This window comes from Vulpes lagopus, chromosome 24 (genome assembly GCF_018345385.1).
Source record: "Vulpes lagopus strain Blue_001 chromosome 24, ASM1834538v1, whole genome shotgun sequence".
In the NCBI taxonomy this organism is placed as follows: domain Eukaryota; kingdom Metazoa; phylum Chordata; class Mammalia; order Carnivora; family Canidae; genus Vulpes; species Vulpes lagopus.
In genome coordinates this window covers 39,856,126-39,874,873 of record NC_054847.1, presented here as the reverse complement: position 1 = coordinate 39,874,873, position 18,748 = coordinate 39,856,126, and the positions used below count along the sequence as shown (strand labels likewise).

At 37.5% G+C, this 18,748-nt stretch overlaps 1 protein-coding gene across 7 annotated transcripts in view; it reads right to left on the bottom strand.

Moving 5' to 3' along the window:
* Window positions 1–18,748, bottom strand: part of WDR7 (WD repeat domain 7) — a 358,780-nt gene that overhangs the window by 271,174 nt on the left and 68,858 nt on the right. For all 7 annotated transcript variants that reach the window (XM_041739724.1, XM_041739725.1, XM_041739719.1 and 4 more), the window contains one exon: window positions 9,093–9,307. In XM_041739724.1, coding sequence (XP_041595658.1) covers window positions 9,093–9,307 — 215 coding nt within the window. The remainder of the gene's footprint in view (window positions 1–9,092; window positions 9,308–18,748) is intronic.

The following is an 18,748-nucleotide window of genomic DNA, read 5'->3' as shown; positions in this document are numbered from 1 at the left end:
TGTACAGAGAAGAGGAGGAGGATGAAGGATTAACGTAATATGATGGATGGATTGTGGAAGGAGGATGGAAAAGGAAGAAAAGAAAGGAGAGAGAGCCAGGACAGCTGGATTTTGCTGACTTTCTTGCACTTACTGGTGCCTGTGATAACAGCAATGTAATAACACATGTTCAGAAACTGATCCTAATTACCTTACCCTATATGCCTGTGCCTAATCAATAGCCTTAAATCTTTTATATCTGTGGTTCCAAAAAAATTTTTAAGCTTATTATTCCTTAAGGAATCTCTTTCCCAAAAGCCTCACATTAAATTCTAAAATTTCATTCTAGAAATGTTTAGATACCAATTGACAACACAGAGCGAAGAAGTGGGGGAAAAAAAGTCACTAACTGTTCACTGTAAAGTCTGAAGTCCTTCTCCCTAACTACTATGTTGAGACTGTGGGCACAGACAGTAGGTGAGGCAATAATGAGGAAATCTCCAGGCTAGAGTGTGTCACCTGCCAGCAGGCTAAGGATGTTCTCACATATACACTCCCTTAAATTCAAACCCACAACTGATCCAGATGGGAGAAAACATATTCACAGATATGCCTCATCTAGTTCAATTATAAATACACAATTAAGATTTAAAAATGAATGCTTAATATAATTTCTCCTTAACTAATTTATTACTGAATTTTACAATTAACATCAAGAATATAGAAGCTCTAAGGGATTCTGGAAAGATCATGACGCTGATGGCAACATGGTTACTGTATTTTTCCAAATCCTCACATAGAGAGAAAAAAGCAATTAGAATAATTCAAACATATGGAGAATATTTTCAATCAAATGAGGTGACAAAATGTATCCACCAATCCCAAAATTCAAGCAGATGGAAAACAGCTACAAGACCTATCTGGTGGGCAGCACGGGGGGCTCAGCAGTTTAGCGCCGCCTTCAACCCAGGGTGGGATCCTGGAGACCCAGGATCAAGTCCCTCATCGGGCTCCCTGCTCAGCAGGAAGCCTGCTTCAGCCTCTCCCTCTTCCTCTCCCCTTCTCCCCTGCTGGTGCTCGCTCGCTCTCCCTCTGTCAAATAAATAATCTTTAAAAAAAATATTCACCACCCCTAGTTTGTTTTTCTGTATGTTGGTAAATTGAACACCAATAAAAATTAATTAAAAAAAAAATAAAAGACAAAGGAGAGCAAAAAAAAATAAAAATAAAAAAATAAACATTGAGAATACAACAGCGAAAAAAAAATATTCAGCAACAGAAAAGTACTGAGGTCAAATTATTATAATTAAAAAGAATAAGAATGAGAAGGAAAACAGACTTGCTAAAAGAGCATGAATGTGCTGATTTCAAAACAAGCTGAAGAACATTTTTAAAATGATAGTCAACATGAAAGAACAGCATAAACGAGCATTAGAAAATTCACAAATAAAATGACAACTCAAAAAGAATTAGAAATAAAATATCACATTAGCAATGAAGCCTCAACTGAAAGAAACACAAGAATGAATCCACACAAGCAATAATATCTCAAGAGAAGCAGAAGGTGAAAAGAAGAACAATGTTAAGGATACAAAAGAAATGATGCTCTTTCCCTTTGAAAAAAAGGTGCTAGCACACCTAAAGGGGCTTGAGGTGTGTAGGAAATTATTTACATAAAGGGTAAATTGAGCAAATACAATGGCCCCTGTCTTATGATTCTTTGACTTTATGATAGAGTGAAAGTGATACTACTCAGTGGAAACTGTACTTGGAAGTTTGACTTGTGATCTTGCCCTGGGCCAGCGACATGGGGTGGGACTCTCTCTCGTGACGGGAGAGACGACCTGGCTCCCACTCGGCCAGTGGGCATGAGGGTCAGTGGCTGACATGCTGCCAACGACCTGTGCCCATCAGCACTCTGTTTTTCATTTTCAGCGCAATATTCAATATGTTATATGAGATAAATTTAATAGTTATAAATAACCTTTGTGTGAGATGATTTTGTCCAACTGCAGGTGAATTTAAGTGTTCTGAGCACAGGTAAGGGTGGCTAAGCTAAGCTACGATGGATGTCTGGTGGGCCACATGTATTAAATGCACTTTCAATTTAAGAGGTTTTCAATTTACAGTGGGTTTATTGGAATGTAACCCCATTGTGAGTCAAGGGACAGTAAACACTCCGAAACAATGAGAATGAGGTTTCTCACAGCTGGAGAAGAGAGTAACAGTGTATCAAGAAGAGAGGCTAGAACAAACACTGTGGTGTCTGATTAGACGTGGAAGTAACAGTGTTAACTGATGGTATTTAATATATCTAGGAAAACAGAGGAACACAGATGTGTGTAGATAAACAGACATATTATCTAGCTACGTCTCTTAAGATGGCTTGGATGCAATGTCATCCCGGGAGCAATGAATGCATGCGGCATCCAGATTTGGTTTCTAATTATTATTCCCATTAATAGAGAATCACCCATCACATAGGCACTCAGTGAAGTTTATTCTCCTCCTACAGAGACATTTACCACTTTGTTTTCTTTTTTGTTGTTGTTTTTAAGATTTTACTAATTTATTTGAAAGAGACAGTGAGAGAAAGAGAGAGAAAGAGAGAGAGAGAGAGAGAGAGAGCATGAGCAGGGGGAAGGGGAGGGGCAGAGAGAGAGAGGGAGAAGTAGACTCCCCACTGAGCAGGGAACCTGATGTGGGACCTCATCCCAGGACCCTAGAATCATGACCTGAGCCGAAGACAGACACTTAACCAACTGAAATACCCAGGCACCCTTAACCCTTTGTTTTCTTAAGACTAGACAGCTCACTAAGGTTCCTTTATTTATTAAAGACTAGACAACAATTAGTATAATGTGAAATTTTTATTCTAATAACCACTTAAAACAACCAAAAACTAAGTCTATATATACTTATAAAATAAATATACAATCAACATATTCTTATTTCCTATTAAAATATTCTTTAAAGTTTTGGAGTAGAATGTTAAGCAAGTTTAATTGATTCTTCAAAGGTCAGACATATCATAAGAATTTTTCTAAGGCCATAAATGGTTCAACAGACAAGGCCTGGTATCCTGTATATAACGTCATATGGCTTGTCCCTGTCTGTACCTTACAGTGCCCTTTTCACAATGAATCATAAAGTCAATTCAATCAGTATAAAATTTTTTTAGAGTGAATTTTGTAAGCAAAAAACACGGAGCATGTTCTCAGGTTATATTTGACTTCTAAATTCCATTCTCTCACCTAGTTACACAGAATACAAAGCTACTGACCTTTGCAAATATAGCCCATGCATTTTTTTTTTTCAGGCTTTTGACTAATTAGACAACAGAGAAAAATGTAACATAAAAGATAAATCATCCTGGTCATTTTTCAATTTCTTCAACCTTGTAATTTTTCAATGTAAATAGGGTGACTCTGAATGGTACACAATGCCTAAGATACAAAGGCACCATATAGAAAATTGCACACACTAGGCCTAAGAAGTGAATTTCATGGCAGTAAAGGCTTTCTAGCTTCACTAGTAAAATCCCATTGACCCAAGGCATCCTTCAAGATCTCCCCACCAAATACCAGTGTCTGTGGCAAATGCTTGATGAGAAAGTTCATCAAAAAGATCACCTGATGTGCTTTTTTTTTTTTTTTTTTTTTATGATAGTCACAGAGAGAGAGAGAGGCAGAGACACAGGCAGAGAGAGAAGCAGGCTCCATGCACCGGGAGCCCGACGTGGGATTCGATCCCGGGTCTTCAGGATCGCGCCCTGGGCCAAAGGCAAGCGCCAAACCGCTGCGCCACCCAGGGATCCCCCTGATGTGCTTAAACCATCTCTTTAACGTATTTCTTTATGTATTCATCAAATATTACCATGTGCTATCTATGATTTACTAGTTATTCATAGTTTACAAATCTTGTAACTCCCAGTACAGGACATGACTTATATTGGGTGTTACAGGGCATTAAAATAAAGATGACTCTGCCTTCAAGGGATTAAAAACTACTTCCTTCCTTTTAGTAGATACTACAGCCCACTTTTCTCCTCTTCCACTGAATATCACTTGGTTATAATTCACCTCCATCTCTTTCATCAATACCAATTAAAAGGAAGCAATATATAGTCAGGGTAAATTCTCCAGTTAACTCTATCATCAACACATGTCCTCTGATACGGCTCTACCAACTACCTCCTCCACTAACGTAAATGTTCAGTGAGCTCCTAACAAAGTAGAACTCAGCTCTTACCCTGTAGCCACTGAAGGTACTACTCTTTTTTTCCCCCTCCAAAAGAAACATCTTCCACCTCTCCACTTCTACTTTAGCTCATCCTCACTCTTAGCTCATTGTACCATGATTTCTGACCTAACTAAATCTGCCAAAAGCAGCTCTTCTAATGATCACCAATGACATCCCTAACTACTAACCACTCTTTTTTATTCCCCAAGTCTTAATGATATTTCACATCTCTGATCAACTGATAACCCTTTGCTTCCTTTACAAAGATTCATTTTCAGTTATATGTGTGACCTTGGCTATTGCAGGTTACTTGCCCAAGGTCACCCACAGGCAGCAAGTTACAGAGATGTAATTTATGTTTTTTTTTTTGTTTTTGGGGTTTTTTTTTGTTTTTGTTTTTTTTATTTTTATTTATTTATGATAGTCCGAGAGAGAGAGAGAGAGAGAGAGAGAGAGAGAGGCAGAGACATAGGCAGAGGGAGAAGCAGGCTCCATGCACCGGGAGCCTGACGTGGGACTCGATCCCGGGTCTCCAGAATCGCACCCTGGGCCAAAGGCAGGCGCTAAACCCTGCTTACACCCCAGAGATGTAATTTAAACACAGATATGCCTATCATTGGAACCCAGGTTCTTAACCACTCCTTTGAACTGGTTTTCAAAAATGAAGCAAAGGCTATTCCATGGAAGAACTTATCCACAACCTTGTGGATAAGACAATCTCTGATGCAGGGTTCAGCAAGCTATGACCCAGAAGCCAATCCAGCCCATTGCCTATTTGTATAAACAAAGTTTTACTGGAAATCAGTTATACTCATTCTTTTACCTATTGTCTGTAGCTGCTATCACACTCTAATGGCAGAGTTGAATCTGTGGTTCAGAGATTGTGTGTTCACAAAGCCTAACATTTTTATTATCTAGTGCTTTACAGAAAAAGTTTGCAATGCCTGTTCTATCTGTTTTTTTTTTAGGTTTATCATCTGAAGATGATAATAACTAACTCACCTATCTGTAGTAAGAATTAAGGAAGACCCCATATCTGGAATATCCTAATGAAAGCACACACCCCAAAATGCGGCCTATTGTGTAACCCATGCTCTATAATCCAGCATTTTTTTTTGGGGGGGGGGGGGAATCCCACCCCGCCTCTATCTCACTATCATGCCCCTTCTTTACTGGAGGAGTTTTGCTCTCCTTGTACTCCATCTCCCAACACTACAAGAGGCAGATGTCTCCTATTACAAACAATCTCAAAGCCTATTCTATGAGTTGTTTGTTAACATCTCTGCCATTCTCCCTTCAACCAGGGTGGGATCTCTGAAATCATCTTGTCTCAACTCTTCTCTTGCTCATCAGTCCTATTTATTCAACCCACAAAATAGCTTCCAAGCCATTCCCTCTTCAACATTTCCTCTCCCTCCTCCTACCCTGGGCCCCACTGACTCTATCAACCCAACAGCCTCACAATTCATTTCCCAAACAATATATGTATGTGTCCTGCATACAAATGTCAGACATGGCAAAATATTTCTTGAACAAATATCTCCTTTTAGGACTCTTCAATATCATATTGCTGCCCACTGAGGTTAAGTCCTTAGCTTTGCATTCTAACAGATTCCACAACATGATTCCAAGCTACACCTCCTCACTAACTTCACACTACATTTCCTGGGTATTTTCTATGCTTCATGTACTACGTAAAGCACTGAAAATAAAAATATAAGAAACTCAGCTCCTGTCCTCAAAAAACTCAAAATCCAATAGGGAAGACAGTCCTTAAACCTAAACAAAGGGGAAAAAATTACCCATACAAAGTAAAGTGATTTAAGGAGCACAAAGAGAATGCAAGAACTAATTATGCCACAAGAGGCAGGGAGGCTAAGGTTTAGGGGTGGCTTCCTTAACCTCAGAGGAGAGGGATTAAAGAAGAAAGGGTGACGACAGGAAAAGAAACATAGGATATGGGATGTAGGATCTCTACCATTTCTGTCTACCATTTCTCAACCTTTTTTTTTCTAGAACAGTGGTTTTAAACCAGAGGCACTTCTTCCCCACACAGGGCATTTGGCTATTACTGAGAGCCTATTTGATGGTCATGCCTGGGCAAGAGAGGCAACTACTGACATACAGCAGGTAAAGGAAAAATGATTCTCAACATCCTACAATACACAGGACAGCCCCTCACAACAAAGAATTATCCAGCCCAAAATGTCAGTAGGGCTGAAGCCGAGCAACCCTGCTCTACAGCCTAAAGGAGAGGGCCTCGCGGACATAATTGCAAGATGTGCTGGAGTGCAGACAATACAGAGATAGCAAAGGAGGATGAGTTATGCCTAGACAAAACCAAAAGGGGAGAATGCAAAGCTGAATGGAGGGCAAAAGGTGATTAATAAATGTTTCACATCTAAGGCCTTGTGAACAGGAATAGATCTGATCATCAGGCCAAGACAATCAACTGTGAAGGAAGGGAAAAGACCCGGGCAAAGAGGCTGAAGCAGAGGCCATCAGCACTTTCTGTTACACATCATCCAATTCAATGCATATTTATTGCACAGCTGCTACTAGATGTCATGAGGGAAACAGCAATAAATAAGTCACAATCCCTGCCTGCAAGAAGGCTGAATTTCAGTAGGAAGACTCAGAAAAGTATGTAAGTTAATACGGTAAAAGAGAAATTAAGATACTTGTCCTAAGAGAAACACACAGGGGTTCAGATACACACATCTTGCAAGGATTCAGTGCAGTTGTAAATAATTCCACTGAACATCCTCTCGATCTTCCAGTGAAAGAAAAAAATCAGAGGAAAGTAAATCCCCTATCTTTGTTTGCAAGGCTCTACATGCCTGGCATAATTAACAAAATTAGCAATATACAATATGTGTTACTCCCAAATAGCTCAACTGTTAACATTAGTCTAACAAAGAAAAGGTAGGATTCTTTCTATAGAGTATTCCCATGGAGATTTTACTTTCTATTGAGAAACCCATGAAAAAACTTAGTTCCAATATCCTAGAGTCAATCCTACAGCACTGAGAGGCTCTTAGTTATGTTTTGTTTTGTTTAACTTTGGGTGGGTTTTATTTCTCCTGAGGTTAAAAAGCCGTCCAGAGGACAGCTCTTTAAATATTCCCCTCAAAAGGAGTCTCAAATCCAACATGAGAAAATAGAGAAATCCCTAATGGTCCAGCCAACATACATTTTTCATAAAGTGATTACCCTCTTGCAGCCTCAGCTTCCTAAGCCTTCCCCCTTCTATAATTGTTTTCCTTGTAGGCCAGGCAACAATTACCACTGCTACAAGACTGAGGAGGTTCACAGGCAATATATTTTACAATACATAAGTGTAGTGTCTCTGATATCTGGTGCTTTTATCACTAATTGCACTATAAAATGCGCTATTAAAACAGGGACAAACAAGATTGTAAAAATCACATAATGGACCATGACCACTTACAAAAGCCATTCATAAATGTTACTGTACCACTTATTTTTAATTTTTCAGTTGTATAATTATTTTTCCAAATTTCTATTTCTAGGGGATACCAACAAGAAAAAACATATATTTGAAAATTATATAACATACATACTTGTCCTTGCATATACTATTTTATAAATGGGCAAATAATTAAAAATTTTGGAATATCAGACAATGTGCTATGAACAGTGAATTCCTAGGGATAACTATGTGATCTCTTGAAAGAAATTATAAGCACAGCAAATGCATTTAAGCCATGGTTTCTATTCAAACTTCAGAACATAGGACAGAAAATATGAAAGAAAATGCAGAAGGATTTCATAATTCTAATCTATGAAACATATAATACAGCAAAGCCAATAATGCATTTAATATCTTGGGGAAAGATAGAATGATCAAATATTATTGCCAATTACTAGAAGACATGGGTCACTGGAACCACCAAGAGCATTTTATGTCATCAGCTCTCAGCATTAATTCGCAAGCAAATTTTCAAGTTTGTAGATAAGCCTTTCAAGTTGTTCATTATTTAGCCACATGTCTAACCATAAAAAAAAAGGGGGGGGGGGGTACTCCGGAATAAGAGAATGAAAATAACAGTATTTGTGTTACCCACTAATAAATTCTAATAAATACTTGGATGCACCTGGGAATTTTAAGGTGTGACTCAGATGAAATGCTGGGACTCTCTGGAAGTTTCATTTAGCCATTACCAGAAACAAGCGAGTTCTAACCACAGAACATAAATGCCACAAACCAAATAGTGGCTAGCCTCTATAAAACTAACGGCAAGTAACCCATTAATGAATTGAGATTATTTGTTCTTCTTTTCATAGGATAATCTTCTGTTAACTGAAGAGGTAACTACTGCCATAATGTGAATATCAGAGGGAAAGTGTGATTGATCTCAGGTCCCAGGGCACTTCCACAAGTCTACTGTACCTCAAATATCCTCCCTAAATCCTTATAATGTCCTAAACTTACTAAAATCAGAATCTTCTGCTTTTAAAACAAATGAGCAGTCACAATTAGAAACATCTTAATTGTACTTAAATTATTGTTTTATTTCTAAAGATAAAAGTTAGTGCTCAATCTTTCAACGGGAAGACAAAAAAGCAAAAGGACAGATAAGAGAAATATTTGCTCTCATTTAAGAAATGGAAATCACCTGACTCCATAAGAATCATTTTTAAATATTTTAAGTGGTAAGTATACTTACTTTAAAAAAAAAAAAAAAAGTCAAATACTTGAAATAGCAAAAACGATGTTGGATAGATAAAAATCAGAAGCTTATTTTTCAATGTCCTCTCCCAAAAGGTATTCCTTAAGACATGCCAAACTGTGTTATAAAATGGAGTGGAATGGGGACTATACACATGAACCCACATACAAAACTTACTTTGTCAGATGCCTCAGAAGCCAAGAGGTTAGTTGCAAGAGTCTGCAGCTTATGATGGGCCATGTTTTTAAGAGCGGCAAGACTACGCCGTGTCATGGCTTGCTTTAGGTTGACCGCCGGATGACTGAGAGAGTCCACTGCAGCAGGAACGGCTTCATCGCAAGCATTCAGTATCTCCACTGCTGTGATCCCCATCACACAGCGATCCAAAGCACCTGGAAGACATATACATTCACAGTCAGTGCACAAAACACCATAACTGCTTCTGGCCATTTTTTAGGGAAAGAAAATGCTTTGTCTTTTTTTATGTGTCAATACTTTCCTCAGGGCTTCCCTCCTCTGATGACCTTCTATGCAGCATTATCTTAATCATTTCTCCTGTAATGCCCCAACCACAACTTCACAAGAAAGCCAAGTTTTTTTTTTAAAGATTTATTTATTTATTTATTTATTCATGATAGGCACACAGAGAGAGAGAGGGAGAGGCAGAGACACAGGAGGAGGGAGAAGCAGGCCCCATGCCGGGAGCCCGACATGGGACTTGATCCCGGGGCTCCAGGATCATGCCCAGGGCCAAAGGCAGGTGCCAAACCGAAGAAAGCCAAGTTTAAAGCCGAGACCTCAACAACTTCCCCTAAATTTTTCCACTGTCAACTTCCAAGACGGTCTTCTTGATACTCCACATCATTACTCTACTATATCAATTTCTATGACTTCAACTTCCCCTAAGTTGTCTATCAATCCCAAACAAAAGAGCTAAATTTTGCTATTCTCATTTTTTCTACCTTAATAATTCCCGGAGCTTCTCTTTCTCTAGGAAATCTCTGTAAAACAAGGAAAAATTATAATTTCTCATTCTGTCTGCAAATGTCTTGACTTTTATTGTTTATACCCAATCAAATGTTTCTCTTTGTGAAAATAACTACTATTTCAACTTATAACCACTTCAAAGCTTCTTCATTTGGCCAGTATATTTGTGAAAATAACTACTATTTGTGAAAATAACTACTATTTCAACTTATAACCACTTCAAAGCTTCTTCATTTGGCCAGTTTCCATTGATCTCTATCTATGCATTTCATGTCTAAGTTAGGCACAACTCCTTCCTATAACGCAGACAGCTTTGTACACTTTGTTTTCTACAGTACACAGCCATCACACCAGGCAGAGAAGGGTCTCATTCTATGGATTTGTACATAATCTTCTGAAGATTATAATAAGAACAGTGAAATAATGATGAAGTTTACTTTAATTCACTGGGCATTCCTCCAGAGTCATTCTAAAAGAGGACAAATCAATTTTGAAAAATAACCATAGAGAACACCAGAAACTTAAATGTCAACAAAATACAAGAGTTTTATTGTGTCTTTGAGCTAGTACCCAAACATATATTATTCCCGATGCTGAGTATTTATATACATGCCATTCAAGTTTGCCCTTCCCCTTCCTTAAAGGGCTTAACTTTGGACTCACTGTCCCCTTTCCAATAGTAGTCCTGGAATTAATTCATGGTGATTTTAGTATTAACACAAATCACTGTTTTACTAACCAGTTCACTGAATCTTGACCAATATATTTTGGAAGGCAAAACACAGAAAGGACTTGTGACCTGAAACTTTTTGTGTATGTATGAAAAGGAGAGTATGTATACTCTAACAGGATTTATAAGTTCAAAAGTGTTCAAAAATCATCAGCACATATGATTCTTCCACACATCCTGATCTCTTGGCTCTCTGAGTTCCTCTATTCCAATAAATTTTGCCCTACACTTGACCCCAGCCAATGGTCACATTATAATCTTCTTGTTACCAATAACTAAATCCCATTATGATCCCAACTTCAAAAATGCCACTCTCTGATAGTGGCTTCCATTCTTTACTTCGATCCTCTGATACAATAATTCCTCATTCAGCCCTGACTCCAACAGTTCATTAGCCTATCATGCTTGCCCTGTCCCTCACTTCTCTATGTCCCATAAACTAAAATTTCATCATCCATCCTCATAACTGCAGCTCTGTTCTTATCTCACTTCCTTGCACCAGCCAAGCAAATTCCAACCTTGGTTTGTTTGGTTTTTTTTTTTTTTTTTTTTTTCCAACCTTGGTTAAATCCAACTTTCCACCTATGCCAAACCTGTACAATGAAGATGAATATGAATGAAGAACATGCTAAAAGATCCACTTGAAATTCATGACCACTGATCTCAAGGGGTCCTTAATAGTGACCACATTTCCACAGATCTTTCATTTTCCTACTCTCCTAATTATTTTATACCTTTTCTCTCCTCCAATCTCCAACACTCCATTTTCCACCCTCACCTGGCTGAAAAGTTGTTTCCTAGCTCATTTAGAAAGAAGCAATTAAAAAGAAGTCCTACCAGCTCCCACTACCATATCTCCACTCATATTACTCTATAATTAGATGTGAACTATCCAAACACCTAACCTAACACACTTGTAGCTTAAACCTGATCCCTCTCATCTGCCCAGATATCATTTCAGCAATTCTCCCCTTTTTCTTCATCTATTTCCCATACCTACTCGATCATTCCCACCAGCACATGATCATTTCCATCAGCATAAAAACATGCAATTATTTCACCTGTTAAAAAAAACAACAACACAGACCAATAACAACAACACGCTTGACCCAATATCTCTTTCCAGCTGGTATCCCATTTTTTATATCATCCTCTGTATTTGCTACCTACAAATTTTTCTCCTCCCATTTTTCCTTAAACTTACTCAAATCAGATTTCACCCAAATATGCAGAGAACCTCCTCTCCATGTTGCTAAATCCAATGTTTAGTTCCCAGTCCTCATTTTACTATCATTCAGAATCAGCAATACTTGTTCTTCCTCTCTACTCCTTGAAACACTTTTTTTTCTAGGCAATCACACTCTTCATTTTCTTTTTCCTGGCTAGTCCATTTTAGTCTCCTTTGCTGATTTCTTTCACATCACAGAAATATATCTAAGCCCTGGAGTGCCCCAATTATTATCTACTTGTATCCTCTTTATAATACATCTAATGTCATGACTTTGAGTATCTTCTCTGTGCTAAGAATTCCCATGTTTACATCACCTGCTCTGATATCCCCAACTCAACCCCTGACTTCTATATACAATTCACTAATCAACATCAATTTTTTTTGTGTGTGTGTGCAAAGTACAGTTGTTAAAAACAAAACAACATAAATTGAGAAAGGAGTGCCAAAGCAGAGCCCCATACTCTCAGACCTGGGGAGAAAGGGTCCTGCCCTCCCAACGGGTCTAGGGCTGGCAGGCAGGGAGCTGGGGTCTCATGTATAGGCTCTCATGGCAAAGAACAGAGATCTGGTGGGGCTGATGGTGGGCTGGAAGGAGCCTGATCAAGATGGGGCTGTGGCCTCAGCCCCCTCCTCTGAGTCCCACACCTCTGACTGCAGGTAATCAGCAAAGAGAGCCTTGGCCCGGCGAAGGATGCGCCCCAGGTGGTGTTTTCGCACAAGGCGGTCAAAGTGCATGGCCAGCTCATTGTAATCTAGCCCATTGCGCATGATGTGGTCTCGGTGCTCCAGCAGGATGGCAAGGCAGAGGAAGAGCATAAATGGGTTCCCCCGGCCAAATTCCTGGGGTGGCGCCCTGAGGAAGGCGCCCCCGCGGCCCGCAGAGGAGACCGGGGGAGGCCAGGCGGACCCGGACGCCGAGGGCCCCAGGTCGTCGCCGCGGAGCCCCGAGCCCGCCACCGAGCGGCCGCGCTTCCAGTTCTTAGAGCAGAAGTACGGCTACTACCACTGCAAGGACTGCAACATCCGATGGGAAAGTGCCTACGTGTGGTGCGTGCAGGGCACCAACAAGGTTTATTTCAAGCAGTTCTGCAGAACTTGCCAGAAGTCTTATAACCCTTATCGGGTGGAGGATATCACCTGCCAAAGCTGTAAACAGACTAGATGCTCCTGCGCAGTAAAACTCCGCCACGTTGACCCCAAAAGGCCCCATCGTCAAGATTTGTGTGGGAGATGCAAAGGCAAACGCCTATCCTGTGACAGCACTTTCAGCTTCAAATATATCATTTAAATGTTAAAAAAAAAACAAAACCCGAACGTGAGCTAGTAGAGCAGACACGTTAGCTTTCTCCCATGCTCCTCCTTTCTGCCTCTCCCTTCTCAGAATACTTCGTGAAAGGCTGTAGTTTTGACAAAGCCTTCAAATAAAAGTACTGCAAGAACAAAAAAAAAAAAAAAAAAAATTAGACTTGAATGTCTAATACTCAACTCAATATAAAAAAAATTTAATTCTTCTTTCCAAAATCTACTCTTCCCATTGTCTTCTCAATGTCCAGAAATGTCCAGAAATGAATTCCATCCTTTGAGTTGCTCATGATTAAATCCTTGGATCATCTTTAACCCATCTCATTCTTTTATGCCCCTTATCCAACTATCAGCAAATCCTGTTCACTCTCCCTTCAAAATATACTGAGTTCAACCACTTTTCACCAACTCCACAGCTACCACTCTGGTGTAACAATCCATCATCTCTTATTGGCTAGAGGCAATAGCATAAAAGCTAATCTCAATGCCTCTACTCTTTAACCACTTTCAGACTATTCTGGAAAAAAGCAGGAAAATGATGATTGATAGGACAAAATTCAAATCAATAAAAATCAAACCAGAACTGCCACAGAATTTTTAAATAGCAAACGAGGACACCAAAAGTTATTATAATTGTATTCCAGATGTTCAAAAGTTTGAATAAAGAGACATGGAAGATACCAAATGACCAAAATCACACTTAAGGAGATGAAAACTACAATGTCTGAGATGAAAAATACACTAAATGGGAACGAATGGCAGATTACACATTGTAAAAAAAAAAAAAAAAAAAGACTAATAAACTTGAAGACTGAGAATAGCAACTATATAAAATAAAACACAGAGAAAAATAACTATTTTTTTATTACTTTTTTTTTAATTTTATTTATTTATGATAGTCACAGAGAGAGAGAGAGAGAGAGAGGCAGAGACACAGGCAGAGGGAGAAGCAGGCTCCATGCACTGGGAGCCCAACGTGGGACTCGATCCCGGGTCTCCAGGATCACGCCCTAGGCCAAAGGCAGGCGCCAAACCGCTGCGCCACCCAGGGATCACCGAAAAATAACTTTAAAATGAAAAGACAATCTGGAATCTGCGGGCAATTTTAAATAGCTTAGTAAACACATAACTATAGCCTCTAAAGAGAAGAAAGACAGGGAAGGATTGAAAACATATTTGAATAGAGAATGGCCAAAAAGTTTCCAAATTTGTTGAAAACCACACACCCACATATCCAAGAAGTACGACAAACCCTTGGCAAAAGTGATATGAAAAAAACTACATTCAACTTCTCAAAATCAATAATAAAGAAAAAAAGAAAAAGTCTAAAGCTGTTGGAAAAAAAACAGACATAGCACATACAGAGGAACAAAGCTAAGAGTGACAGCAGATATCTCATTGGAAATAATGTTAGCAAGAAGACGGTGGAGTATTAAAAGGAAAAGAAAAAAAAAAAACTATCAATCTAGAATTTTCCAACCAGAAAAAAAATCTTAAAAATGAAGATGAAACAAAGAGTTTTATAGACACAAAGAAGTTGAAAGAATTCACCATTCCTAGACCTGCACTACAAGAGATATTACATATTAGGCAAAAAGAAAATCATTCCAGATAGAAATTTGGATCTATGCAAAGCAACAAAGAGCAATAGAATGGTAACGACACAGGTAAATATGCAAGATTTTGTTATTATTATTCAAATTTTCTTAAAGAGACTATTTAAACAAATAAGCAAATAAAAAGAAATAATGTTCCAGGGCATTGTCTGGCTCAGTTATGGGAGTATGCAACTCTTGATCTCAGGGTTGTGACTTTGAGCCCATTCTGGGTATGATTACTTAAAAATAAAATCTTAAAAAAAAAAAAAAAAAAAAAAAAGGAAAGAAAAAATAACGAAAGGATGTTCCAAATGAGTGAAAACCCCGAGCAACATAGGGATGATATAAAAGATAAGAAGTAGTAGAGAAAAGCCCAATTATTCTTTGCAAAAAAAAAAAAAAAAAAAAAAGAATTGTTCTTCACACAGAGCAACTGGTCTATGTAAAAGAAACAAAGACAAAGGTAGGAAGATACCACATTGCTAAAGGCCTTGTCATAAAAGCTATAGGGAAGAATTTTTTTTCTTTAATTAAAACAGTACATGAACCAAAGGTTGTTGCTGTTGTTACACTTCCTAAGATTAATTTGCCAGCGCAGTACAGGATGGATTAGAAGGTAGATAAAGAAGACAGGAAAACCAATAAAGAAAGCCTACATGTGAAAAAATAAAGTCCTGAGTTAGGATAATACTATGGAAACCTAAAAGGAAACTAATGGGTACCTAACTGGAGGGACAATTGTATAGGGAGCTCCTGGTGGGGAGGTAGCAAAGACAGTCATATTTCCACTATAAGAACCTCTTCCTTCAAAATTCCAGAGTGAATCATCCATAGGGAAAAAAAGAAACTGATTATACTGGTTTTACCATGATTTTGGAAAGGTATCATTTTTTCTTAATCATTTCATCCTCTGTGCCTTTGCCTGTCCAATGGTATATTTTTGTAATAGAATACAAAACAAAAATGTAGGAGATATGGAAAAGCTGATGATAATGCCATACAATGTGAAACAGAAACATAAAATCAAATCTCCACTGTATTAATACTGCAGGCAAAGGGTCAAAATGTGAAGAAAATACTTGCTACTAAACTCTTCCTCTAATACCAAAAGATTGGGCTGAAGTGCCACTTCCTGATTCTCTCTGGTAATTTTAGTAACAAGACAAAATTATCAGTTTAAATAAGTAAAAATGTTTAAAAAGGAAAATATTTATAAAACTTACAGACTAAACTACACAAATTGCACTTATAAATTCATTAAAGATACCATCAATTGACTAACAGGCAAATGTTTTGCATAGGATTGAAGTATACATTACCAAGGAATTTCAGAAAATTTATACCATCTTATATAATCAATAAAATGAATTGACAATTTCAAATAAAGTATTAAGCAAGAATAACACATACTAAGGCTTTACTTGTGTGAAAAATCCAATTGACACTTATGCTTTTGATTATCCAATTTTGAATACCCTTTGATTCACAATTCTCTGCTACCTTTTATTAGATAATTAAGTTTTTACAAAATGACTTGAATGCATATTTCATAAAGTAAATGTAAAAACAAGAGTATTTCAGAAAACTCAGAGACAGAAAACAAACAAACAAAAAAGATAACACAGCAAAGTGACAGGACTTCCTACACTAATTTCTAATATATATGGCAAGCACTATTGGCATTTGCATCTATATGAGAACACCTAGTAACTGTCTCTGCATGATGTCTTTGATGTGAGAATCACTTTTGTTCTGTAACAAACATGATAAAAATAGACACATGAAAATGCTATTTTAGCTTGGTAATGGTGAGATAAGAGCATCTTATACAATCAGTCATTACTAACAGCATGCCACTGTTTCCCAAACAGACCGGATTTTGACCTTGTCAAAGGCCTGTGGGAAGGACTCTACTCGCCTACTGGAAATGTCAAATATGAAGAAGGAGAGGAGAGAGCTGGTCCCTGAAGCACATCAACAGCTCCATGCAGAAGCAGCCACCACCTAGGTCAGTGGGCCACCTATAATAAGTTCCTAAGTAAAAGTCAAGAGGTCCAGCTGGCCAATCTTTGTTGCTAGTTATTTGACTGATTTTCTAAGTACCCAAGATGTGAAAGAATAAGAATTTTCCTGGCCTCCACATCACTATTAATTGTTAATACATATAATAAAGACGACATAAGTAAAGAGCAAAAGATTCTGGACTTCTGTCTTTCTAATGAAATTTTGTTTTACTAGCTTCAACTTCATTTTGTTGGAAAATAAATACTGGAAAAAAACACTACCCATTTGAAGGGGGAAATAACTAAAAGAAAATGCTGCATAAAAGTATAAAGACATTTTTAAGTGTTTATAAGCTAGAAACATCAGTAAAATTCAAAATAGCAAACAGAAAATTGCACACCATGCATGAGTTGTTTTAGTGTATCATTTGTAAAAATACATCCCCAAAATGTTAAGAAGAGGGATAAAGTGTCTCCTCAGAGTTTAAATACATTTCATACATCAAACCTTGGCTGAATCTGATTTATTTGGCTTCATTTTTTATTTATTTAATAAATAAATAAATTTAATAAATAAATAATGTCAATACCTTCAGGATGTGCCTTACTCACTCCCCAGGGGCCTTTATATCACTAGCTAAAGCCTGAGCAGCAAGGAGGAAAAAGGAATGTACACCTCCTATTATGGTTAAATCCAAAACAAATTCTGCTTCTTTATCTTTTGATTTAAGAATGCCACACTGACTGATTGTTTACCTAAATCCTCTTGAAGGTAAGATAATTGTGAAATTTCAATATTATATATTGTGTTTAATAAGAATGGGCTTAATTACACTAAACTCGTTATAAGAATAATATCCTCCAGTACACCTATAGTTAAGAGGTATTTGTCATCTCCTTCTAGGGAAATTACTGGAAAAGTAACTTTGCCTTTCAGTAACAGCTCATTTGTAAAGAATTTCATATTCATATTCTTTACAAATGTATTTAAAGTACCTGAAGTATTCAAATAACAATTATTTAAGTACTGAAAAATTCAGAAAAATGATATTCTCTTTTACAATATTTTAATTTTTAAAAGTCCTAGACAAGTTTACCATATTCTAGTATTTGTGCTATATCAACGGTTAATATTTATATTTTAAAATAGTGCTTTCTGAACATTACTGCTGTAAAAACTTATTTTCTTTAATATTAATCAACATAAATATTTCTAAACGTAAGATCACATTCCCAAGTTCAACAAAGTAACAAGGAAAGCAGGATTCTTGTTATTACTGTTATTAATAACATTATTAGCCAATATGAACACGCACAAGTTTTGATTTCACATACACATACACACATTTACATATGTCTACTATACAGCAGGTAAGTATCTCATTTTATTCTCCCAGCACTACCATAAGATAGGAACTATTATAATCTCCATTTTACAGCGGAGTAAGTTGAGAGACAAAAGTCCAGTAAGTTACAGCAGATCTCATTAATAGCAAATAAACAGTCAATCCTAAATCAAAACCAAGTAGTCTGACTCCAGAGCCCAACACAAACTCAGTATATTTAGTTCATGGGGCAGACAAAACCACCAAATATGAAACAGTGCTGCCCACCAGACGGAATACCACAAAAATGAATACAAAAGGTACAAAGTTACATATGTAGGTGACAGCAATTTTATTTCTAAAAATGCACAGAAACAAGACCGAAATAAATATGCTAAAATGTTAATATTTATCACTGAGTAATGAGATTTCAGTTCATCTCTCTTTTCTAATACACTTGTGACTTAAATTTTGACAGAAAGTATGACCCTCAATCAGACAACAAAAAGAAAAATTAAATATAAAAGAAGTCTGACACTCTCCAAGATGTTCCCTCTTGGCAAGATTGCCTATGCACTACCAGCTAAAACAAGGACCATAAATAACATCCACGAAGAAGACTGTGACTATTTTTACAGAAGGACTTAGTAGAACTCC